This window comes from Phaenicophaeus curvirostris, chromosome 9 (genome assembly GCF_032191515.1).
Source record: "Phaenicophaeus curvirostris isolate KB17595 chromosome 9, BPBGC_Pcur_1.0, whole genome shotgun sequence".
NCBI lineage: Eukaryota > Metazoa > Chordata > Aves > Cuculiformes > Cuculidae > Phaenicophaeus > Phaenicophaeus curvirostris.
This window is the reverse complement of record NC_091400.1, coordinates 10,499,061-10,525,926: the sequence shown is the minus strand read 5'-3', so window position 1 is coordinate 10,525,926 and position 26,866 is coordinate 10,499,061. Positions and strand designations below refer to the sequence as shown.

At 43.1% G+C, this 26,866-nt stretch overlaps 1 protein-coding gene across 1 annotated transcript in view; it reads left to right on the top strand.

Annotated features, from left to right (window-relative positions):
• CACUL1 (CDK2 associated cullin domain 1) overlaps positions 1-19,197 on the top strand; it is a 37,229-nt gene extending 18,032 nt beyond the window's left edge. The window contains exons 4-9 of the mRNA XM_069863796.1: positions 2,140-2,235; positions 4,642-4,744; positions 11,577-11,666; positions 13,104-13,242; positions 14,637-14,680; positions 16,030-19,197. Coding sequence (XP_069719897.1) covers positions 2,140-2,235; positions 4,642-4,744; positions 11,577-11,666; positions 13,104-13,242; positions 14,637-14,680; positions 16,030-16,070 — 513 coding nt within the window. The 3' untranslated portion in view covers positions 16,071-19,197. The remainder of the gene's footprint in view (positions 1-2,139; positions 2,236-4,641; positions 4,745-11,576; positions 11,667-13,103; positions 13,243-14,636; positions 14,681-16,029) is intronic.
• Positions 19,198-26,866: the final 7,669 nt, after the last annotated feature.

The window sequence follows — 26,866 nt, the reverse complement described above, 5'->3', positions numbered from 1 at the left end:
TCACGGAGGTGCCTGCCATGGTGTGTAAGGAGATCAACTGATGTCCTTAACACCAGCTTTTAACAGCAGCCATAGTATTTTATGCAGAGAAGTAGTTGGGTCTAGAACAAGCTAAAGGTGTTAAGCAAGCACAACTGCCTCAATTTGAGAAGCCTGACCAAACATTTGGTGCTCTTAGGGAGGAGGGACACGCTACAGAGTTGCTACTGGAGAACTGTTCTTAACCCGATGAGTGGTAAGTGAGAGGAACTCAGGAGAGGATTTACGCTGTCTCCCTGTATAGAGTGTCTGAAGGGAAAAAAAGCCCCAAAACTCAATTGAGGGTTAGAAAGGATTCAGAATGGAGAGTGAATCATAGAATCGTGGAATGGTTTGGGTCAGAAGAGCCTTAAAGCCTATCCAGTTCCACCCCCTGCCATGGGCAGGGACACCTCCCACTGGATCAGGCTGCTCAAAGCCCCATCCAGCCTGGCCTTGAACACCTCTAGGGATGTGGCAGCCACCACTGCTCTGGGCAGCCTGGGCCAGAGCCTCCCCACCCTCATTGTGAAGAATTTGTTTTTAATGTCTAGTCTAAATCTGCCTTCTTTCAGTTTAAAGCTATTCCTCTTTGTCCTATCACTCCATGCTATTTGTAAGAGCTTCTCACCAGCTTTCCTGAATCCCCTTTCAGTACTGGAAGATGCTCTAAGCTCTTCCCAGGGCCTCTCTGGGGTGGTGACTCAACCACCTCCCTGTGCAGCCTTTGTCAGTGCTTGGCTACCCTTTCAGTAAAGAAATTCCTCCTAATATCCACCCTAAATCTCCCTTGGTGCAGCTTCAGGCCATTTCTCCCTGTCCTGTTACCGGCTCCCAACTTGCTACAGCTGCCTTTCAGGCAGTTGTTGACAGTGATGAGGTCTCCTCTCAGCCCCCTCTTCTCCAGACTAAACAACCCCAGTTCTCTCAGCCACTCCTCATAAGACTTCTTCTCCAGCCCCTTCCCCAGCTCTGTTCCCTTCTCTGTGCTCCAGCCCCTCAATGTTTTTCTTGGAGTGAGGGACCCAAAACTGAACGCAGGATTCGAGGTGCAGCCTCACCGTCACTGGATCCAGGAGGACAATCCCTCCCCTGTTCCTGCTGGCTGCACCATGGCTGATCCAAGCCAGGATGCTGTTGGCCTTTTTGGCCACCTGGGCCACTGGTAGCTGATGTTCAACCCCCAGCTGACCAGCACTCCCAGGGCTTTTTCCACCAGGCAGCTTTCCAACCATTCCTCCCTAAGCCTGGAGCATTGCATGGGGTTGTTGTGGCCCAAGTGCAGGACCCAGCACTTGGCCTTTTTGAACCCCATAAAGGACTCTTGTAGGTGTTCTCAGGAGGCAGCTGGGTGTGCAGTTGTTATTCCATCTTAAAATGTCTGTCTCAAGGCTGCGTGAGGTGAGCTGGCAGAGAGGTTTTGTCTTGAACAGGGGAAAAAGATATCCACTGTTACTGTTCCCTGTCTGAAGGGAGACAGACTAGCTGTGTGCCATTGCCTGCAGCCTGTCAGTGGCATTAAATCACTGACTGTCCGGATGATTTCTGTCTCTCTTGCCTTTTTTTAATGAAGAGTGGATACTGTCAGCAGGAGCAGAGAGGTGCCTGGTGTCAGGCTGTGGTCTCCCTTTGTCTCACATGTTCTTTGAAGTAGAACTTTCCTTTTTCTTTCATCTTAAAAGCTGTCTACCAAGTCTTCGTAAATTAAGAGAGTGTAACCGCATTTAAAACTGAGGTTAAAGAGGAGTGAGGCAGGAATCCGTGCTGCTTAGAAACGCACATTTCACTACATGTTATTTGCAACAAATTCTACGCGTAACTTTATGAAAGGGAATCCTTGGAGTTCAGAGCCGCTTTTATACCTTGTTGGCATTTTGAACTGAAATTTGGCTGCCCCTGAGAAGCACGTCTGCAATGAGATTAAAAACTTGTGATCAGGATGAGAAATAACTGTGTACAACCTGTGGCAACAGCGTATGGGGTAATGTTCTTCATTCCTCTGCCAATTCTGATTTCCTTTCTGTAATGCCTTCTCTCTATCGGTATTTGCTGTGAGAAGCCATGCTGTTCCAGATCTTTCTCTTGTTCAAATCCCAACCTGACTTTTATGGTTTCTTGCAGGCCAGCCCTCCAGATCTCTATATTGAAAGATTTAATGTAGCTCTTGGACAGTATATGGGAGCATTGCAGAGCATTGTGCCTCTTTTCATATATATGGTAAGTGTTAGAAAACTCTTTTTGAATAAAACATATCCATACGTGAGATACAGAGAGTGAAAAGATTAAAATGCAATTAAAATGATTTTTTAATTTGTAGAGCTTACAATTCATATTAAAAAATTTAGGAAGCTAAGGGTGACTTAAAGGCATTTTTTACAACTGGCACGTGTTTTTGTCCCTTGGTGGACTAAAAAGGCATCACCTTAGGCTTAGACCCCTGTGTTTTGATAGCAAAAGCACCACTTCCCTTCTTTTTCCTGATATGACCCATATTCCTGTGTGTGAATATTGGGGTGCAGGAAAGAGGGTTTCCTTAAGCTGTGTTGTATTTAGTGACCAAGGTGTTTCAAAGCTTATCGTGAGTGGTGGCTGAGAGGGCTGATTTGGTGATGGAGGGAGTTTCCTTTTGTTAGGAGCACTGTTGGTTTGCTTTTTCACACAATGATGGGTTTTTTTCAGTCTTGCACTACTACAGTGGACTCTTCAAGAAAGTATGGAAGCTCAAAGCAGTTCTGAAGGATTTTGGAGGGACAGAAGTTCCAGGATATAACTACAGATAAAGCAAATTGCACTGAGTGTTGGCTTAGTGCACACAGTGCTTCGTTCCTAAGAATGATTCCTAGGGGCTAACTGCTTTGTAAATCTAACCGAGGTTATTCTGGATGATTACAGATTGTACATATTGCAGTGTGCTGCACGCAGCAATGAATAAAAATCACATTTCCACCTCAAGAAAAATTAAAATCAGCATTTAGATGATATGCTCTTATATAATAGGTTCTCAATTGTTAATTATGCCTAGAGATGTAGCTGATAATATGTTATCTTGTGGCATGGAATGAGCCTAATGTTTGTGAACACTGTGGTTTTAGAGTAGTTAAGAGTTTTTTTTCATTGCCTCTAAAATATTACTGCTCTTACTGGATGGTATTTGGGATGTTGATTGACAGTTGGCTGAACATGAGCCAGCAGTGGCCCAGGCGGCCAAGATGGACAACAGCATCCTGGCTTGGTTCAGCCATGGCATGGCCAGCAGGAGCAGGGAAGGGATTCTTCCCCTGTACTCGGTGCTGGTGAGGCCGCACCTCAAATCCTGGGTTCAGTTTTGGGTCCCTCACTACAAGGAGGACATTGAGATGCCTGAGTGCATCCAGAGAGTGGGAATGGAGCTGGGGAAGGGGCTGGAGCACAGGATTATGAGCAGCTGAGGAAGCTCAGGCTGTTTAGTCTGGGGAAAAGGGAGGCTGAGGGGAGACCTTATCACTGTCTAAAACTGCCTGAAAGGAGGTTGTAGGGAGGTGAGTGCTGGTCTCTTCTCCCTGGTAGCCAGTGACAGGACAAGAGGAAATGGCCTCAAGCTGCACCAAGGGAGATTTAGGTTGGATCTTAGGAGGAATTTCTTTGATCCTTCAGGATTGTCAAGCTTTGGCAGAGGCTGCCCAGGGAGGTGGCTGAGTCCCCATCCCTGGAGGGGTTTAAAAGACAGGTAGATGTTGCACATGGGGACGTGGTCTGGTGATGGGCTTAGCAGGGCTGGATTGATGGTTGGACTCTATCATCTTAAAGGTCTTTTAAAGCCAAAACCATTCTGTGATTCTGTATTGCACTTTAGTGTTTATCAGCTGGAGGGTGTTTTGTGTGTGCGTACACAAACACATGAGTGTGTGTGTATATACATGTGGGTAAGTACTATTTCTCTTTCAAGTATTGGTTTGCTCTTTACCATTAACACCATTGTCTTTTAATATTTACCTGACTGCTTTATGATAAGGTGGGTTGTGGAAGGAATGCTTATCCTATCTCACTTTCTGAGGTATTGCTGTCTGCTCTCCTTTTAACTCTCAGTCAGACCGTTAGGTGACTTGATAGACATTTCAACAATCACTAGTACAGCCTGGGGAAAGAAATCTTATGCAGAAAATCTTCCAGTTGTTCCTCTAACAAGAATGGTGAAGGTGGTGGCTCTTCTGTCATCTCCTTTCAGCTGTGGATTGGAAATGAAATACTTCCTGTTAGATGATTTTTCACTGTTTATTGAATTTCATGCAAGTATAGCATTGTTTTGGAAGAGTGTTTCCAAGTGAGATTATCAGTGACCCACAGAAGCAGATAGCTGATGATTTATTATTGTAGCCTACCTATTTTAATGGCTTCATCACTTGTAGACACTGCCTGTAGGTGTATTACCAATTGTACCACGTGCTGCATTTTTATTATAAATATATGGGGTTTTTGTTGTACAGGAATGTTCTGTGTCCTATTGATGCAGTCACCAAGGAAGCACTTTACAGATCAAATATTCAACCGTTTCAAAACTTTGAACTGATTTTATTCGGAGAAGAAGCAAGTTTACTGTATTTGCTTTTTTGAAAATCAAACTTTAACTTCTGTCTTATTTTCCAGAATAAATTTTACATAGAAACCAAGCTTAACAGAGACTTAAAAGATGACCTTATAAAGCTGTTTACGGAACATGTTGCAGAAAAGCACATTTACAACCTAATGCGTAAGTAAACCTATTGAATTTTTCTTATAATGAGTCTGGAAAGCTGCAGTGCTTTTGGGTACTGCAGAAATCCACAGCAAATGGGGAAAAAGGCAAATGAACTTACAGACAAATTCCTTTTTAAGGCATCCATGTCAGGAAATGTGGCACACGTCAACGTATTGTCTCAAAAATCTGATTTGGTATGAAGTCATGGTTTCCTTGTGTGTCTGGGGGAACCAATATGTATTTTCCTGTATGACGTAATGAACGTTTTATTATTCTGTTGCTCATGCAGTTGCTCTTTAATTTCATTATCTAAATATTCGCAGGTATCATTAAGAATGTGGTGTGGTCAAAGAATTGTGATGCCGCTGGGGTTGTTGTCATGATGTACTCGAGTGCTCGCTGCTATGTATAAAGCTGACAGCAGCGTCGCTTACAAGCTCATGGGTGAATGCAAATTGAATTTGCTTCAAGCGATGGGCTTTTTGGGAAGTGTGACTTGTGGTGAGATGCTGGGTTTGCATGCAGCCTGCAACCGTTGGGATGTGTGTGAGCAGGGACCTTGGTACCAGCCTGGTGAGTTCCTCGAGAGGACGGAGATCACACTGGAAAATCTTGCGTGGTGGCGAGTGCTTGCCTACCGTGCAAGTGAGAGAATCGCAGTTGTAGGAACTTTGTGCAGCTGGATTGTTCCTGAGCACCATGATGAATTCAGTTTCCCTCCTCTTTTCTCTGAAGGAAATGCTGGTTTTACACTCAATAGAGACCAAGTGTTGGACGATCAGTGAAGAGAGTATTTCTCCCTCTGCCTTTCCTCAGGCAGCAGTGCCCTTCTCACTCCAGTGAAGGTCTGTGGGAAAGGAGCTTCACTTTGGTTTTTGGGGTCACTGAGCTGCAATCCTGGGAGAAGGAAGTTCACCTGGGTGAACAAGTGGACTACCCTGAAGGCAGAGAGCCTGGTACCCTAGAAAGGTGGGAGATCATCAGTTCTGATGTAGTCTTGTTCTTGCCATCTGGAAAAGTGTCCTGAAGAAGAGTTTTTGTCAGATCACCTTGGAAATAGCAGGACGGTGAGGAATGCCCACCCATGGGCCTGATATTTTATGTGACAAAGAGATTTAACACTTACTCTGAAACCTAGTAGGATAATTGCTGAAATCTGTGAAAATTAAGCTGTTAAGTGCGTTAAAATTCAATACATCTAAGGGTATGCATTTTTTTTTTTTCATGGAAACATTAATGTGATTTTTTTTTTGGCAATGACAAAGCAAAGGCAACACTGGTCAAATCTTTAGGACATAAGTAACATTGGATGTGTGTTGTTAGGTAATTAGTTTTCTGTGGATAATAATAGGATAAGCAAATAGAAATTGCAGATGAACTGCTGAAAGAAGACCTGTGGTTGTGTATGTGAAAATAGAAATATTTTTCTCAGCTCTGTTAGCTGCAGAGGTAAAATTAGAAGAAAATGATGAAAAAATAAAATAAGCTGTGACTGACTGTGTTGCTGGATACGGGGTTTGCTATTTAATGAGCAACTTCCTTGGATTGCTTTTCAGTCTTCCAGCAGTTTTTTTAAATTAAGTGATTTAGTTTTTCTGTTACTCCTAAGCAAGATAATCTGTACTGAAACACGAACTCCTAACTGTGTTCTGACTTGATTAATCTTGGATAAAAGTATCTTTAAATTGAGTTAAAGTTAAATTCTAAACTGGCTAAGAGATTCCTGGAAATTAACTGAAGACATGTAGGCAGTGATAGAGGACTGTAGAGGTGTTGAAGAAATTCTGTTGTGTTACTTTCTGCCATTCTCAGCTCTTCTTTCCACCTTGCTGAAGTGCAGACCATAATAGATGAGCCTTGAGCCCGCCGATCTAGTGGGAGGTGTCCCTGCCTGTGGCAGGAGTTGGAACTGGATGGGCTTTAAGGTCCCTTCCAACCCAAACCATTCCATGATTGTATGATTACCTTCATTTTTGGAAGTGTAAGAGCCCTATGAAAAGAAGCGATAAGTTTGTGTTCTTTAATTACTATACTTCCTGATGTCATTGTCACTGTGTGGTACTGTTTCCTGCTATTGGATATAGACTTGGCTCTTTGGAAAAGTCCTTTTGTATTATATGGGGGAATAATTTCTGAAGTGTACCCCTTCAAAGTCGATGAAATCCTGATCTGAACAGAGGAATGGAATCCTCGGGCTGTGTTTTAAAGAGGAGCTGGAGCTGCCACTGGAGAGCGGAACAACACCTGCTCTTGCTGTTGTTGCTGTGTTCTTTTGTACGGAGGGGGTTTCTCTTTGTGGTGTCATCTTGTTCTGTCAGAGGCTGGGAGCTGGCATTTCTGTTTAAAGTCATGTTCAGCAAGGACTGCAAGTACGTTTTGACTTCACTCGGTTAAGAAAAAGTTCCTGCTTCACTTCAAAAGACAGGGTAGAAAAATACCAGCAGAGGAGTGCGGTGCAGATCTCTTCCTTCGTGTTTGATCTTGCTCAGGCTTCTGCTGGTTGGGTCAGACCTTGGCTTTGCCCTGTGTGATTGGAGGCAGAAAGCTGGAAATGAACTCTTGGTACAATGGTCTCTGGTGGGAACGCTTATCTGAGCACTTGATTGCAGAAAATGGAGTGATTTCACTACAGTCTGGGGGGCGGTGTGATTGAGAGCAGCCCTGCAGAGAAGGACTTGGGGGTGCTGATGGCTGAACGGGAGCTGACAAAGTGTGCTCGCAGCCCATAAAGCCAACCGTGTCCTGGGCTGCACCAGGTAGCAGTTTGAGCACATCTGGTTTAATCTTGTCCAAAATGGAATTAAGTTATATGCTCCAAGGCAGCTCTGTCATACGAACCAAGGAGCAGTAAGTGGGGATGATCAGTGAATTTGCTTCAAAAGCACATTTCTAATCTGAACTAAAGCATTAATATCAAATCTGCCCTTAAGCGTTTGAAATCACTCTTCTTTTTCCTTTGATAGAGTGACTACTGTGATGGCAGAAGCAATATATAGTTAGAAAAAACCCATCGCATTTGGTTGCTGAGGCTCCTTCCTTCTGTCATATACTTGGTCTTGCTCAGACCTCAGCCACTGTTTTGCTTACTGATTTTGCACGCTTTAAGGAAAGAAGTATGGGAAGAAAATCTGCACAACCTTATTTTGCCACCTTCATAAACCTATGTTCCTTGCTTTTTAAGTTTAAGATTGATGCAGCAAAATAAGACAGCAGAATTACTTGTCTGTGGAGTAACTTGCTCTCTGCCTGTAGAATCAGCCTCTGCGTCTGGATAGGTAAAATGAAATTGGATGATTCCTTCCTGAGGGTCTTAAATGACACAAGGTAGCAGAGCTGTAGGAGTAAATACTGATTTGTTTTGGTGTATATTTGTACTAGACTGAAACTGTGTGACTTCTGTTAGAATCTCTTTATGAAAAAAAGCTAATTTACTGTTTTTCCAGCTATAAATCTTTTGAAATGCCAGCTTTGGAGAGCAAATGTATTGGAGGGCAAGAGGGTTCCATAGCACAAAGGGTCCTTCTTGAGATGTAGGGAAGGGATGTTTATTACCAAATTCTGTAAAAGTAATTTTTATGCGTCCTACAGAATTGTGAATCTGCTCAGTGTTTAATTTCTGGCTTATTCTACTTAGGCAAATAGATTAATTCCATTACCTCCACTTCAAAATTCTCATTCTAACCTTAAAATAGTTTGCTTCCTTTCCTTCCTTCCTTCCTATCTCCGTTCCAAATTTTGGTAGATGCTGATAACTGATAGAGGAAATGAACAATTAAACTGCTTTACCTTGGAGGTGTTGCAGCTTAATGTGAGACAAGAAAAATGAGAAACAACAGTTGCAAATTCTTAAGACAACTGCATTCTCAGATGAAGAGTTTAGTGACAGCATCTGTGTGTAGATTAAGTGTTCTTTAAGGAATGTGAGCCCTGGAGGTGTTCAAGGCCAGGTTGGATGGGGCTTAGAGCAACCTGATCCACTGGGAGGTGTCCCTGCCCATGGCAGGAGGTGGGTCTGGATGGGCTTTAAGGTCCCTTCCAACTCGAACCATTCTATGATTCTATAAAATATCCTACTTTGAAGTTCTGTTACCTTTCCGCAAAGGAAGGAAAAACTGCATGTTTGTGCACAAGACTTATCTTCACTGTTCTGCCAGGAAAATCACATCTTGGCCAAGCAAAACAAATCTATTTTGAAAAGAATGTTGAAGGATAGGAAAACCAATTTTAGAATAGGTAGCTTTTTTTGCTAGTGAATCTTGAGTTTTAAAAAAACATGAGACTGAACTTGTGAAGGTATCATCTACTACTCCTGGAATTACCGAGGTGCCAGATCCTGCCCTGTAATTAGGAAGTAGCTTAAACCTCCATCACAGAACAAGGTTCTTCAGTGTTACTCAGCAGTGATGGAGTTGCTTGGTTCCTGCAGACCACCTGAAGGTTTGTACCTCGCTTACTCCAACGGAGTTCACCCACTGTGCCTCAGAAACTTCCTGCGGCTGTTCTGGGTGTTGTGTCTTACCTTGGTTCAACAAGGTTTCAAAGCATCTTATATCTTTCTGCGATTAAAGCATTTCATCACGGGAGCCCACACTTCTCTTTGATTCTGCCGTGAGTTATTTTCAAGGCTGTTTGCAGGTTAATTAACTTCTTGGCGTATTGGTTACTGAGTCTGGAAAATGCAATATTAGTTCGTAAACACTGTGGAGGTGGTCAGATGGTATCATAGCATCATTATTGCAGTCATTCAGCTGAGGGTTAGTTGTATTCTGCCTCACCCTGCTCTGTCTCTGTAAATGCCGCAGGTGGAGCTTCTCGGTGTGAGTAGGAGTTGTCTGTGCAGCTTCTGTGTGGCAGAGTCTCATTAATTATTCTAATAAAGCAAGAGCCAAAGCCTTAATATGTGGAGGTCTTTTCTGGGATTGTAAAGTAACATCAGAGGGAACTTCTGCATGGCTGGCACAGCTGCTTCTGTTCCTTGAGTTTGAATGACCCTCTCTTAAGAAGGAAAATAGGATTCAAGGTTTTCAAGGCCAGGTTGGATGGGGCTTGGAGCAACCTGATCCAGTGGGAGGTGTCCCTGTCCACAGCAGGGGGAGGAACTGGATGGGCTTTGAGGTCCCTTCCAACCCAAACCATTCTACGTTTGTGCCCTTTTTAATTCTGTGATTTGCAACTTTCTTGCTTGCCAAGTGGCTGTCTGGAAAACCTTTAGGAAAGACTGTAAATCTCTCATTACAAAACAAATCACTGGCTGTCACACCTCCTTAAGGCTTCAGCTGAAAGTAGCAAGGGCTTCTAAGATGGTTGTTTGTAAAAGAAATTCATCTGTAATGGTTAAATATTACAACTTTGATTACTTGGAGTTTAGCAAAAAGCCTTTTCTTTTTTAATCTTCATATTCCATGAGCTGCTGAAAGAGTATCAGAAATAGAAGAACATGCTGCTTTTTATGGCAAGTGCTTCAGTGGCAGATGGTGAAGCTCAAACCAGAGATGTTCTGAAGCTTAAAAAGCAGAGTCTCTACAATGTAAGCACAAGAGCTGTGCCCTTTAGATAGAATTGCAAGAGTCATTCCTCCTCTGTGCAAGAGGTATAGAAAGGCAACTCCTTTTGTATTCCTCTATAAAGGAATAAAACCAGAGAGGCAGCAGTTACTGATTTCTTCTTTTGTGGTGTTCTGTAATTCAGATGTATGTATGGACCTCAAATAAATATAAGGCAGAATAAAGGCTTGGATATCTCAGTATAAGCAGCAAATGTGCTATTGCCAGACCTTTCCACCAGAGGAAGATGCAATTAGTGCAGTGTTTACTACAGAAGACACCAAGAATGAAATGGAAATCATAATAAAATGGTTTGTATTGGAAGGGATCTTAAAGCCCAGCCATGGGGAGGGACACCTCCCTCTTGATCAGGCTCTCCAAGCCCCATCCAACAGGGCCTTGAACAACTCCAGGGATGGGACAGCCACCGCTGCTCTGGGTAGCCTGGAATGGGGCCTCCCCACCCTCATCATGAAGAATTTCTCCCTAATGTCTAATCTGAATCTTCCTCCCTTCCAATTTAAAGCCATTACCCCTTGTCCTGTCACTCCAGGCACTTGTAAAAAGTCCCTCTCCGGCTTTCTTGTAGGCCCTTTGTTTAAAATAACTTTTCTTACTTGATTTTTACTTTTTCCACACTACTTGTGCTTCAGTCGTAGACTTCCAATCCACGCTTAGTTTTGTGTACATGATGTTAAGTACTGTGAAGTGTGGGTTTATGGATCTCCAGGTGATGATCGCACTCAGTGTGAGTGCTGCTAAAAATAGATTGTTTACTGCAGTTCTGCATCTGAATACTTAAAGCCATCACTAGCTCTGGCTTGTTTTTTTTCCTCACAGCTCCTGCTGCCTGTCTGAAAAGGGATGAAAAATAAATGATTTCATCTTTTCATCATACATAATTTGAACAGAATGCTTCTTCGAAAAGTTATGTTTTATTACTTGTGAGAATTAAGTTGTTGATCAGGCTCCTACCGGTTTCCATCCATGAGGACATCAGATAACAAAAAAGCACAACTAGTTTCTTTGATACATCCTGGACTGCATCAAAAGCAACGTGGCCAGCAGAGCAAGGGAGGTGATTCTACACCTCTACTCTGCTCTTGTGAGACCCCTCCTGGAGCCCTGTGTCCAGTTCTGGAGGACAGGCTTGAGAGAGTTGGGGTTCTTCAGACTGGAGAAGAGAAGGGGGTGGAACTGGATGGACTTCAAGGTCCCTTCTAACACAAATCATTCTATGATTTATAAAAGCCAATATTTCTTGATTAGAAAAATTGCTAATTCTCTTAATTTTATTTCAGCTTTACTTTTGGAAGCTCAGTCGACGCCGTTTCAAATAACTCCTTCAACCATGGCAAATATTGTGAAAGGCCTGTATACACTACGACCAGGTAACAAAGCCAGAGGTTTCCGTGATTCTCTCGTACTGTGGTTGTGGTATGTTTTGTTAAACACACATGCGGTCATTATCTAGGTAAGGCACATTTAACAAATGCATGTTGTTTTCTGTCCATTATAAGGCTTAGTTCTGCTGTGCGATGGCCCTGGTTCTTCTTGTTGCCCATCTCTGTGACCTGTGCAAGGCACCATGTGAATACTAAATTGATTTTAAAGAAGCAACCCAATCCTCTGTTCTGGAGGTGAAGGGAAGACAGTTTTAGTTTTCTCTTGTTCTGTTGAAATAAGGAATAGGTTTTTTAATGAGTTAGTCATGGCTGAAGGTTAGATACTGAAGTAAAGGAATCATAGAATCATTGAGGTTGGAAAAGACCTCTAAACTCATCCAGTCTAACTGTTAGCCCAACACCACTGTTCCTACTAAACCATGTCCCAAAGTGCCACATCTACGTGTTTTTTGAAGGCCTCCTGGAATGGAGAATCCACCACTGCCCTGGGTAGCCTCTGCCAGTGCTTCACCACTCTTTCTGTCAAGAAATTTTTCCTGATATACGATCTAAACCTCCCCAGGTGCAACTTTACCCCATTTCCTCTCATCCTATCACTTGTAACTCCCTGGAGGACGTGTAGATGTGGCACTTCAGGACGTGGTTTAGTGGTGGACTTGGAAGTGTTATGTTTGTGGTTTAACTCGGTGATCTTTGAGGTCTTTTCCAACCTAAGTGGTTCTGTGGTTCTGTGATGAGTTTAAGATAACCACTGTCATGTGTAGAAAGTCTGGCTTCAGAAGTACTTGGAGTATTTATTTCTCCCAGAACTTCCTACCAAGTTGCTATAAACCAAATTTTCATCCTTTGCTTCTTCGGTTTCTTATAATCAGCTTTGAAGCCACTTTAAGGTGAAGTGTCTTATTCTTGTAAGTGTAGTGAAAATAAATCACATTTATACCCTGAATCTGAGCTAATACAGGTTAAAATTATAGAATGAACATTAAAAAAGTGTTTGCCTAAGCTTTGGAAGATCAATGAGAGAATTGTGTTAATGATCTGATTGCTAAGGTGGGTTTGCTGATTATCGGTGCCTGTCCTTGTGAGTTTACAGAGGCTCGGCAGGCCCCGTGAGGCTGCAAGAACTGAATTTCAGTTTGATGGTGAAGCTCATGAGTAAACAAAATAGCAATTCCTTTACCTACATGTGAATATCTGATTTGAACAGTGATTATTTGTTCTGCTTTCTGTGCTTTTGGGGAATGGGTTTGCGGTTTTTGTTTCATTTTGGTTTTGTTGGGCTGCTTTTTGGTATTTGTTTTTGTTTTTAAATTCAAGATGCTACAATATATGTAAAATAGAACAAAGTTACATTTGTCAAAGAGAAAAGCTTACACAAAGACCTCTTCCTGTGTTTCGTTGTTGCTTTCCCTCCTCTCACAGAATGGGTACAGATGGCACCAGCTTTATTTTCTAAATTCATCCCAAATATTCTGCCTCCTGCTGTGGAGTCTGAGCTTCAGGAATATGCTGCTCAAGACCAGAAACTTCAAAGAGAGCTTATGCAGAATGGATTTACTAGGTAATAATTATTAAAATGCACTAGTAATTGTGCTAGACAAGGCTGAACTGGTAAAAATGGAGGAAATAAATAATTTAAGAGTTAATAACCTTCACAACTTGGTATCTGAAACATGGCTTTATTTCCCACATGTTTTGAGCACCAAGAACCCTGCAAATGCTGCCAAAAAGGAGATGATCAGAAGTCTTGAAATAGTTCCATGAAACAGATTGCTTACAATTCATGCCCCCCTGTGTTTTGATTGTACTTCTAATTTGTTATTGTTTGGCTGGTGCCGTAAGGAGGACTTGTGTAAAAGGCTGGAAGGATGCTGACCGTCGCAAAGGTTGGATGCCTCTGTGGTGTTCTGTAGTGTACAGAATTGGTGAGACCCTATTTTAGCAACTCCTGTATCGTGCATAACAGTAGTTCCCTAGCACCAGAACTAAGGCAGATCCATAGGAAACTCTTTCTGTCCGGTGTAATGGGGGGAGGCAGCAAAGGAGATGTTACAGTTTGAGGGTAGTTGTACAGGGGAGAACTAAGAAAGGTTTCTGTCGCATATTGGCCTGATGAGGGTGGGGAGGCCCTGACCCAAGTTGCTCAGAGCAGTGGTGGCTGCCCCATCCCTGAAGGGGTTCAAGGCCAGGTTGGATGGGTCTTGGAGTCCCTGATCCAGTGGGAGGTGTCCCTGCCCATGGCAGTGGTGGAACTGGGTGGGCTTTGAGGTCTCTTACAACCCAAACCATTCTATGATTCTATGATTGTTTGCAGAGTCTAATTTCTAAGAGTTCCTGTTCCTTGCTTCAGTGTAACTGCTGTTTCTCTGTTTCTATGTCGCTTGCTTTCAATTTATTATATAAAAATGCAAAATGAAGCTTTGCAGTGGAGTAACCGCTTGATGGCCTTTAGTCTCTGATGGATGTGTTCCGCACCATGTATTTGAGGCGGTTGTACTGCTGGGGAGTCACTGCAGTCTGGTAAACGTGAAGGTAGAGAAAGTGTTAGTCGAGCCTGTCATCATTCAAAGGTAGAAGAAAACTGAAATGCAGGCGATACAATTTGCTACATGGCATTTTGTGGTGCTGTTTGAAATGCATTTTGCCTTGAAGTGTGTTTCAAAATGTAATGTGTTTCTTCCTGTGCTCAGGAACATAGGTTATATTTGTTTGTAACCCTTCAGAATTGTTTTGAGGTTACATTCCGGCTTATATAAATGTATATGTGTATTAAAGAATTGGGTTTCTCTTTCACCAAGGAGTGTGTTAAGCCTGTTTCCTTTGAGTTTCCCAAACCATTCTATGATTCTATGGTCACATTTTGTTTCTCAGGTCTGTAAAAGCTGATTATTGTGCTGAAATATTTCACTATTGTTTTCCTCTTCTTAAAATGCAAATTTTCTCCTTCTTTCCTAGAGGTGATCAGTCACGCAAGAGAGCTGGAGAAGAGTTAGCTTACAGTAAGTATGTGTCTAACCCTGCCCTCCAGTGTGCTGCAGTCCCTGGTGGGTTAGGTGTAGAGGTAGTGGTGACTTCTGGGTTCTCAGGGGCATGGTGGGGTGTCACAGGCAGCATCTCCATGCTGTAGGTCACTCTCTGCCAGTGGAATCTTTACCGTTCTTAGTAATGATATAAACCTCTTGCATCTAGAGGCTGGTTAACTGTGAGGTAGTAAGGTATTCTCGCTGCTGAGGGCAAGATACTCCCACTTCATGTGAGTACACAGCTGAAGTCTTAAGGACAAAGAGTTTAGTTGTCCCAAGTCTCCACCTGGTCAGGATACGCTTAACAGCAGTTAAACAGTGACACAGGCCACCTCTGATATAAATCACCCACTGGTGAAGTGTGTTTCTGTCCTTTGCTGGAACAAAGGATTTGGAAAGGTTGTGCTTTTCAATGTGGAACCCTCAGTTATGTGTTTGATACAACATGGGATCCACCTGTGTTGTGATGTTAAAGGTAATATTGGGGAAGTTCTCTTCCATTGGTAGATGAAGCTTCTTGCTGCATGTCTAACTATGAGAATCTTCACTTCGTAGCTCCCTTAATTTTCCCCAACAGAGATTAAGGTGTTGGGGCGAGAAGCATAGGGAGGAATTATACTTCCATTCTCAACGTTGCTGTACTCCAAACATCCTTAATTTGGTTGCAGTCAGTCACAGGGTCCATCTTCTGTGGTGGTTAAATGTTTGGCCAGGAGAGAATCTAGTCCCATACCTTCCAGGTTAGGATTTAAATTCTGTTGACAGAATCACAGAATGGTTTGGGTTGGAAAAGACATTTAAGATCATTGAGTTCAGCCATCGGTCCAGCCCTGGTAGGTCTGCCACCAGACCATGTCCCAAAGAATGACATCTGCTTGGCTTTTAAACCCCTCCAGGGATGGGGACTCAACCACCTCCCTGGGCAGCCTCATCCAATGCCTGACAACCAAATTGCTGGTCATTAAAATAGCCCTGAGTATTGCGAAATACTGTCTGTTCTGGTGCTGCTGTTAACTTTGGTTCATTTTATTGTACTCTTCCTGCCAACCTCCTTTCTCTGCTTTCAGCAGAGAATGTTTGTTTTATTTCTTGCTATGATATGTTATGAAGTCTTATAGTGAAATCTTATTACAACCTGAAATGAATGAGTAGCTGTTGCCTTGGTCTGCCAGGTTTAGCTGTTGGCTTGGTCCATCAGCTTTGGTTTGTGCTGGTAACATCTTGCAGGCAGTGCTGATTTTCTGGCTGTTGTGGGAAGGAGGGCAAAGGATGCTGGATGAGAGCTTAATCTGAGAGTATTTGTTGAACTTTTTATATCATTTCAGATGGCTCATCAGCTTGTGCAAGCTCCAGGGGGTACAGATAATGAACATACCAGATCCACTTCTATTCCTAGCCAGAACAGACACTGGAGGAGCGCAGGTGGTATCCAGAGCCTCCTTTGGCAATTGCTGATACTCCAGCTCTGACATGAACTATGCCTCAAAGAAGATATTTGGACTTTCTTCTTTATATAATAAAATGTCAGTTGCTGCTACGATTGAGATGACTTTGAAAGACATGATTCCTTGGTCTGACCTCTGGACAAGCTTTATGGTTTGTGATCTTTGTGAGGAATGCACCTTGAAAAACCAATCCTTTCAAAGTGGGAAGAAACAGGCAGCCGAAATCAACAGCTTCCAAAAGTGATAGAATGGAAGAATCCTTTTTGCACTCTTTTCTTAAGATTAAGGACATTCTTAAAACTAGGTAACGCATTGGTGTATTAGTTTTTAAACTTCAAGGTATTTTCTGGAGCTTTTACTTAAAGAATAAGAATAAAGTTTTGTTATTTTGCAGTATTTGTTCCTTAGTTTAAAACCTGTCACCTTTGAAGAGTTGGTCCCATATCAATGTAGCTTCTGTCAGGGAGTTTGAAATTCCAGATTTTTTTCTTCTCTCTTTCATTTTGTATTTTGATATCTGTTTTCTTGTGCGTTTGTACTCTGTGCCTTCAGCCTGTACACTTTGCAACTTTAGAGACCATATTTTGTGACCACAAAATGTGCTCTCAAGGTAAAACTTGATGTGAACAAACATGCTGCAAAGTTGCACTTTTCTCTTGCATTAATGGGAGGTGAATTTAAGAAGGAAGAAAAGTTGAACCTATCACCATCATCACTAATAATGACTTGGAAGTTTGTCCTCTTTTATTTTTCATGTCTGTTATTGTTTAACGTTGGGACCAGCTCTCGTAGAGGCCCTCTCACTGACTTTTTATTGGCTTCCATAATTGCAATATTGATTGAGATGGGAATTCCAGACTGAAAGAAACATTTAAGGTGTTGGTTTTTTTGCTGTGCTATGTAAGAACATCTTGAGCAAAATTCGCCAGCCTGGTAGGTCTGCATAGTGCATCTCCGTCAGCCCAAACCAGATCTGCACCTGATAGATCATCAAATGGTGGTAACTGTCTTGGATCACTCTGTGGCTCCTGTGTCGTTTCTCCTGTATCGGGGATGCGATGGAGGGGGGCGACAGTGGATGCTGTAGGACTCTAGGAGTTGAGGAGGGCTGTAATACATGGACGTGTGCCCATCAGCCTCCTGTTTCCAGCTGGAGGGCCAGCTGAGCCCCATGCCAGGAGATCTTTGGTCTGAATCCAAATGATGCTGATGTGGAGTTTAATCCATAATGGCTAATGCAATTCCTTCATGAGAGGAGAAGCATACTTGAAAAAGCAGTTTGGTAACAGGGTTTTTTTCATAACTATGGATTTTTTATTTCTCTCACCTTTGGTTATGAAGAGAAATGAGTTGGTTATATAAAATCTTTCTGAAGTGAAACAAAAGGTTGTTCAGTTTTGCCTTGCACAGCTCTTACACCTGTTAAAAGCAACGTGGAAAAAAATCATCACAGCCTCCTTGATGCTTGCATGAGTGCGTTACAAAATGCAGGAAAAAGATAAAAACCAGATGCGGCAGGGACAAAGGTTCTTTTTCTTGTTTCGTTGTCAGATTTCATGTAAACGAATTTAATTCTCTTGGTTTCACATTAGCCACTTTGGCAACGTTCTTTGTGTGTGTGTGTGGAGGAAGAATGAGGAGGGCACTACTGTGATAGATGGATTCAGATCTAATTTACCCATATATTACTTTGGATGTTTGCAAAGACTGTATAATTTTGAGGAAGTTTTCCTTTTAAACCTCAGAGTGAGTGCTTCAGTGTTTTGTTTTTGATCTAAAACCATGCTGGCAGTCTCATCTCACCCCAACAGTGGAAAACTGAACCACTCTGAGTACAGATTTTAGAATCATAGAATAGTTTGGGTTGGAAGGGACCTTAAAGCCCATCCAGTCCCACTCCTTGCCATGGGCAGGGACACCTCCCACTGGATCAGGTTGCTCCAAGCCCCGTCCAACCTGGCCTTGAACACCTCCGGGAGTGGAGCAGCCACGACCTCTCTGGGCAACCTGGGCCAGTGCTTCACTTATGTGAGGCACTTATCATCAGATGTTGATAATGTTTGCTTCAACTTTGCGACTTATTTTGAAGCAGAATTGGACAAAACCAGGATCTTTGACATTTTTGCTGAAGCAGGTGATGGGTGGAGTCAGTGTGGTCTAATGGAACAAAAATGATTTGCCAGGTTCCAGGTTTTAATCAGTTTTGGCTTTAAACAAAATTAAAACCTCTGATAGAGTCCTTAGCTTTAAAGATCGCTGTTTGCTGAAATGACAATATTAAGAATAGATGCATTAACTTAATTTGTTTACAGCTTCGTTACCGTTCTAGTTCATGTAACTCAGTGATCAAGCTCTGTCACCTCTGTCAAGTGATCGCAATGTTTTTCTGTTCTTAAAGTGGGTTGACTTGTTCAAGTTTGTAAATAAGGTGTAGTCCTTTTGCTTCATGTTCGAGGCGAGGCTTCAACATTCCTTTTACATTGTGTTATGTTTGGGACACCAACTTCCAGAACGATAATTCCATCTAAAGGTAAAGCGTTTCTTGTCAGCGTGGTTCACTTGGTACGCACTGGGTGGTGCTTGGACACCTCTTGGTCATGTGTAGCGTTCTCACTTGGCCTCCTTACCTGAGAAATCTTTGTTAAGCACTGTATTATGTTGTAAATTTGACATTAAAATCCCTGTATGTTTTGGCATTATTACCATAATGCTGAAATATTGTTTATCTGTCAAAGACATTATCCTTGTGACTGAGCATGAAGCAGAATACAGCTTACTCTACTAAATTATTTTTTTTCTCTGTGATCTTGCATTTACTGACAGGAAAACTAACTCAGCCAATTTGAGCGTTGGTTCTGTAAAGCCACAACTACCAACAGCATGATCCTAACTGCAGTATCTAACTTAACTTGTGGTAACGCCATTGCATCTGTAGCTTACTCTGTTAAGGTTAAGCAGTAAAGTTGGTTACATAATGGGTGTCCTTTTGATGTTGCACTGGTTCTATACCCAAACTTGCTACATTAAACTATTTTTAGATGAATTTCATTTCTTGCTTTGGGAAATTGAAATCTCTCGGAGGTGGTTGTCACTCTATGGTCACAATAGTCTGATACAAATGATGGAGGGGGGAGCTATCTGGGTGAGTACTCAACTCTTTTGCGATTGGATCTCCTTGATGCCCTTCTGTAGTTGTTTGGGAACTGTTTGGGGATGAATTATAGAATGGTATGGTTTGGGTTGGAAAGGACCTTAAAGCCCATTCAGTTCCACCCCCTGCTATGGGGACACCTCCCACTGGATCAGGTTGCTCCAAGCCCCATCCAACCTGGCCTTGAACTACAGCTTGTCTGGACAACCTGGGCCAGTGCCTCACCATCTTCATCTTGAAGAATTTCTTCCTAATGTCCAATCTAAATCTTCTCCCCTGCCCATTTAAAGCCATTTCCCCGTATTCTATCCAGGCCCTTGTAAACAATCCCCTCCCCAGCTTTCCTAGAGGCCCTTTCAGTGCTGGAAGTGGCTCTAAGGTCTCCTCGGAGCCTTCTCTTCTTCAGTCTGAACAACCCCAACTCTTTCAGCCTAGTCTTTGGTGCAAGTGATGGACAGGGGTCTAACTGGATAAGTACACAGCTCTTCTACAGTTGGATCTCCTTGGTGCACTTCTGCAGTTGTTGAAGTGTTTGTGGATGAATACTTCAAAGCAAAAGTCTTGAATTTCTATCATTTGGTAGAAGTATGGTCAGCAAAGGCCATGTTCTGACTAAAAGAAAAATGTTTTCAGTGTATGTTACCACAACCCCGCTGAAGGGGTTGTTCTGTAGAACTACAGAGTAAAAACCACCTGCTTGAATTTAGCTCCTGTCTTCAACCCAGCTCCAGTTGAGAGAAAACAAAGATGCTTTGGTGCCTTGCCTCACATCGGATACCCAGAGGGCACTTGGTGCAGCTCACAGTGTGTGAGTTGTGGCACCCGTAGGATCAATGCAGTTCTTGACCACAATGAAAAGGCTCCGCTAGGGAGGAGTCATCGCTCCTTGGGTTAGTGCTCTTCTCTTTCTGCTCTGCTGATACTGAGTGACAGTTTGTGTCCCATCGTGCGTGTCCTTAGCACAGAGCCTGACCTCAGCCTGTAATTTATGTGGAAGGAAACACTGGTCTTGTTCCTATTCAGTCTTTTATTTCTAGGTGACCTAGAGGAGGGTTTGCAGGTCGAGTGTGACTTTTCCTTCTGGAGCTTCCTTGCGAAATATGTTCTGGCTGGTAGCGGAAAGGAACCTTTCTCCAAGGAGGAGGACTATGGCTCATCTGTCTCTGATTTCCAAGGTGACATGGTGCATGACAATCATATTGAGTGCCCTGTGCTTACAGCACTTGATTCTGGGTTTAATCTAGGATAAATGATGTTTTTGGTAGGCTTACAAACTGCAAGGAGTGGTAATCATGGAAGGTGCAAACCAGGGATGGGCTTAATCTGGCAGGTGTCATTCCAGCAATTACAGGACAGGGGAAGTTATTTTGTCCTGGAGAACGTTACTTTATATACTATAAATTGGTGTGATGCTGGCCCAATGAGGTATTTTTATACCCACAGTGCCTGCTAACAGGAAAAGGACGGAGAATCTATATTTCATCTTTATCAGCTTCGAATGAGGAGCAGAATCCCGTGCAAGGGGCAGTCTTTCCTTCTGGCAGGAGGCACAGAGCAGCGTTGCTGCATTAGCAGAACAGACCATTTCGCTGATTTGCCCTCAGCTGAAAGCTCCTCCACAAAGTGCTTCATACTTTGCTAGAGGGAGAGGAAGGATTAAACTCATCTATCTTTACCCTAACCTGAATGACTGGTTTAAGGGGTTTCCAAAATTTCATAGGCAATGAGTACTCTGAAATCCCTTCTGGCTGTCTCCATCTGCCCCTGGGATGTCCCAGGTACGCTTTGGTTAATGTTTCTCTTTCAGAGCTTCTGCTAACTGATCTAATTAGCATGGAACAGGAAAGTTGGCTCCTCTAAGGATGACAGCAGAATGAATTTAGTAATAGCACTCATTGCCTCATTAAGATTGGTTGGTTTGGTATTTTTTTAACTAATCATTTCTTAAATAAAAACCTGTTGCAGTTTGTGAGATGACCCAGGTCACCACTTGTTTCTGTTCCCAGGCAGCAGGGAATTTATTTGTTAATGTCATTTGCTGTCTGTCAGCAAATTGGACAGTGTTGTACATGGAATGGTTCGTGGGGAGACCTCATCGCTGTATACAACTACTCCAAAGGAGGCTCTAGCGAGGTGGGTGTTGGGCTCTTCTCCCAAGTAAGAAGTGATAGGACGAGAGGGAATGGCTTCAGATTGCACTAGGGCAGATTCAGATTGGATATCAGGAAAAATTCCTGCACCAAAAGGTTTCTCAGGCACTGGCCGAGGCTGCCCAGTGAGGTGGTGGAGTCCCCATCCCTGGAGGGGTTTAACAGACGGGCAGACCAGGTGCTCAGGGATCTGGTTCAGTAGAGGACAGGGATGGTTGGACTCAACCTCGAAGGTCTTTTCCAACCAAGTGATTCTATGATTCTATGATGAATGATTCTCTGGGGATCGTTGGTAGGTGTTACTCTGAGGTCCACTGCTGGGACAAGAGCACCAGTTCAAAGAAAGGGTTGGTGGAGGACTGAATGTACTGCGCAGAGCTGAGGTGGTGCATCCAGGGAGGTTCCTGCTGCTCCATAGAAGAATGGAGCAGCTGGGAGGCGAGTGGCATGGTGGGCACGCACCCAAAGAGTCTGCAGAGTCAGTTACGGTGGGACAGCTGATGGACTCCCAAGTCAAATCTTATCCTTGTGGTAACCTGTTCTTGTGGCTGAGCAGTGACATTTGCCTCGTATTTGAGACAGGTCAAGGCATCAAATCCTAAAATTACCTATTTTTGAAGGTCCCCGACTTAAATTCCCTACATGGTCCCTCTGAAACAAAAGATTCTTCTAGCGGGTACCACACAGCACTAAACAGCCTTAAAGATTCCCATTTTGGGGTCTGTGTTACTGGCCGTGGCCTGCTGGTACTTGAACCCTTCTCATGAAAGGAGCTGGAAGCAAAACTTGCCAGGCAGGACCCATCCCGCCTGTGCAAGAGCAGAGGGAAAACAGGCCTGTTTGGTTCTTTTGGTTAATGACTTTTGCATTAAGTCTTTACTGAGCAGGCACCTGCTGTTCCCGGGTGCACGAGTTGTTCAAGGTACGTGGGTTTGACCTTTTAGAATGACTGTTGGGCAGAATTTCATCTGAGCTATAGAAACATTTCCCTTAAAACACAGACCTGCATCATACCTGGTGATTATCTACTGGTAATCTAAATAATCTCATTATCCTCTTTGTTCCCTCAGTTACAGCTGCTGAAAGCACGTTTGAGTGATGATATGCTTTCCAGTTATGGCTCCAATCTTCTACTTCAGAGAATGTTGGAGCTATTGAGTGCAGATAATGCAGGAGAGAGACTGAACCACAGTCACAGAAAAATGAATTCTCTGTGCATGCTTCTCTTTTGTGTTGGTGGGGAGACCCTGGCCCAGGCTGCCCAGAGCAGTGGTGGCTGCCCCATCCCTGGAGGTGTTCAAGGCCAGGTTGGATGGGGCCTGGAGCCCCTGATCCAGTGGGAGGTGTCCCTGCCCATGACAGGGAGTGGAACCAGATGATCTTTAAGGTCTATTCCAACTCAAATCATTTTATCATCCAGAGGTGTGTTGTGAATTGAAAACTGCATACACAACCACGGATATAAATCCTTCACCTCATTCATTTTTTGCCATAATGATGTTTTGTTCTTTCTTTTCTAGTAGTTCCCAGCATTGAAGTTGCCTTTTCTTAATAACAAGTGCATAGTAAGTTAGTGGTTCTTAGATCTATCCATTACTGTCCCACGATGTCATTTGTAGGTAACAGTAGCTCCTCCCTGTGAAAGTAAAATCAGGATTGTTTTTCCCCAAAGCGTAATTTTGTCAGTCAACGTAAACATGAGTAATCTGGATCTCTCACCCTCTTCTTTACTTCCCTGGATGGTAGCGTGTGAACCTTGCGTTTCACTGCTCACTTCCTTTTCAGCGCTTTATGAAAACAGCAATTAGCTGTGCAATTCTGCTTGTCACCTCGCTCTGATAGAACTGTTGTTTCCCACTCCATGGCTTTCCACAGGCAATTTACTCATGTTGAAAAGCTGCTCCATTATCTTGTGGTAGCTTTGTAAAGAGTTTTTGGCGAGAGAGCTTACCAAAAGCCCTGTGGAAATCTGTATCAAAGGATTTCACTTGCCACACAGAATCGGAGAGTCATGGAATGGTTTGAGTTGGAAGGGACATTAGAGCTCATCTAATTCCAACCCTCTGCCATGGGCAGGGACACTTCCCACTGGATCAGGTTACCCAAAGCCCCATCCAGCCTGGCCTTGAACACTTCCAGGGATGTGGCAGCCACCACTGCTCTGGGCAACCTGGGCCAGGGCCTCCCCACCCTCATTGTGAAGGATGCTTGTTGAGTGATCTGGAACTCAGCTACGTTTGTTGTAGGAAGCTGTAAACTACTGAATCAAACCCTCATTGTTCGTATTTTATAGCTCACCATTTTGGTGCGCAGGTATTGCTGGACAGACCCAAGTGTCCAAACTCTGACATCACCGATGACAAGAGTTGAGATGGAAATTTCTGTTCATCTCTGGAGGTGTTCAAAGCAACGATGGATAGGGCTTTGAACAACCTGATCTAGTGGGAGGTGTCCCTGTATGTGGCAGGGAGGCTGGAACTCAATGGACTTTATGGTCCCTTGGAACCCAAACCATTCCATGTTTTTCTCCTGCTGGTGAATTTGGAATTATGAAGATTATTTCCCTGCATAAAATGAACAAGAGCAACTTTTGGCATGAGAATATTACATTAATTTTATTTAACAAAGAGGTTCTGCAACTCTCTTTGCAGATTCACTGAACTCAAGCTAAGTGGTCATCAGCCACTTCATGATTTGCTCATGTAGGACAAAAAAGCAACCAAGATTATTTACCAGCTCCACTTGCATTTTTGGCAAGCAGGCACTCATCTGCTAAACCTACTTGCATCTGAAGATCCAAACTGAGAAAAGGAGATGGAGCAGAGTGGTTTGGCAGGAATTCAGCTGCTGTGGCTGAGGTTTAATGTCTGCAGTTCTTGCTATAGCAAGAACTCTTTCATCTACGGGGCACTCTAATGCCTTCTTATTGAAATTGCCCATCATCTTGTTCAGCCTGGAGAAGAGAAGGCTGAGGGGAGGTTTTAGAGCAGCTTCCAGTGCTGAAAGGGGCTGCAGGAAATCTGGGGAGGGGGTTTTGATCAGGAAGGGCAGGAATAGGGTGAGGGGGAATGGCTTTTAATTGAGGATATTTCCCCATAAGGGAATATTTCCCTAATAAACAGGGAAACAAAAAAAATTGTGCTTTACCCTGGATTTAATTAAGAGAATATTCCCTTGCACTCTGGGAAGAAGGGAGCAGAAAGTCGAATCACGCAGGGCAAACCGCAAACCCAGCCTCCTGCAAGAGCCTCGGTGACTGTTCTTTTGGCTGACAGGGGGCACTTGTCCACATGCTCCCTGCTGCAAAAGAAGGGTGCTAGGTAGAGCAGGATTCCCTGACGTTTGCATCGGAGCTGATGGAGGGAAGGGCTGCTCGTCACATGCTTGGCCCTGAGCTGGAAGATGCTGTTTGTGCTACCAAATTGTGCTTGTGTTTCTATTTAGCAATTCCCAGAGCAGAACAAGTCTCCACTTGTAAATCGATTTAGCTGCTTTGCAGCCGGTCTTTGGTGAGATTTAAAATATTTCAAGAGCTTTATTGATTTTTTTTGAAAGCAACCTGAAAAATAACACGTGTAAAGTTTGTTCCCACTGGAGCTCATTTAGTTGTCTGTTGCTCTGCATCTTCAGAGTATGGCTTAGTTTAAGCTTACTTTAGTCTCATGAATTCCTCTTGGGTTGAAAACAAGCAAATACTTTGGCCATTATTAAGTGAGTCTCTCTTCTTCCATGGACTTCATGTGCACAGGAAAAAAACCACAATGTATGTGGCTCTTTTGATTGAGACATTGTGACTTAATTTGATTACTATAAAAATAAAGTAAGGCTAATAAATTGTATTTAAAGTGAAAGAGTGAGGTACAGAAGAAATAATTATTATCTTGGCTGGATAAATACCAGCCCTAGCTACTGATCTCTGAGAAGTTTCAGAATCCTGAAGAGCTAAGAATACAACTGCCAGGTTGTGCAGAACATGACAGCTCATGAAGAGAAAGGAGGGAGCGATTCCCTGCTTGGAAGAGTCTGTCTTTGATCTCACGCTGAGGTTGTGCAAAACTCCTGTGTGCCTTTATGGGCGTGACTTTAGCATCTTTTGGCTTCTCCAACATATTCCTCGAATTGAGTCTGAAATGTGTAGTTTTTCCATCTGGATACTAAATATACTTTCTATTTTGACTCTCCAGTGTCTTCTGACTTCACTCTTAGCCCTGGGGCATGGCCTTTGGGCTACTCTGTGCATCTCTGTAAGGAGGAAGAGGAGGAGAGAGGACGAGACAGGAGAAGACCGCTCAGTTAAGGGCAACAGTACAGGTAGGTGGTCTCCTTGTCCCTTTCTAAGGAGAAATAGCATGACCTGAATTACTCTGGGTTAAATAATCCTGTTTTAACCACTTGGCAATGCGTATGTTGGCTGTTCAGATGCACTCTGAAGAGCCTTTATGCTATGTTAAAGCTGTCTGTACCCTTTCCTTTCTGAGCCGCTGTCCTTGAGCGCTGCTCAAGTGTCTGCTGTTTATCATAAGCAATGTTCTCCTGCAGCTGGGTGAGGCTGCAGTTGGCAAACCAGCTTTAATCTCTCTCTCCTGTATTGGATGATGCACTGGCAATCATTTAGCAATGCTGCATCTTAATTCTCCTTAATGGTCGTATTGCAGAAAAGATGATAATATTGGCAGCTTGATGTTTCAAAACAGATTGAAATTGTAGGTACTTCCAGTGTCAACATAATCTCTTTATCGGGAATGAGGGAATTAATTTAAATACATTTAAGTGTTCTCCCAGCAGTTCTAGTCTGCTATTCTGTAGGTGTTACTATGCTGTCAATCAAGTTCTCCTGATTTCTGGATTCCTACAATGTATGACTTTTTTTTTTCTGCTGTCACTTTTTTATCGTCTACTTCCATATGTATGAACTGAAGTCATTTGCAGGTGTGTTTTCTCTGGTTTTATTCTCAAGCCACCAAACCTGTCACTTCTTTTGCTTCTTGCTCTGAGTCAGAACAGTCAGAAAGGCTTCTTCCTACTTTGGAGAAAACTCTAGGAAGTTGAAGAGATGTAAACCACTCAACTTTAATCTGCCTGGTTATCGGAAGGTACTAGGAAGGGTTCCTTGGGGATGTCTATGTCCTTGGAGACAGGTTGGATGTATCCAGCCATTGGGCAATACTGGCCATTATTTCAATAAGCGAGAGCTCTGTTTCACTGCGGAGTAATGTTTTTCATGTCTGTGTGCAATAAGAAAACTTATTTTAAGGTGTTTTTTTTTCAAAAAATACCTCATACCACAAAACGAAGTAGCAGTTGTGATGCAAGCAAGGCAGAGAATGGTGAAGGATGCTGGTGGTATGGAGGCAGATTGAAGTTCTGCCCCTGCTGAACTCAGTAGGGGTTTCCCTTGCAAAATATCGAATGCTCT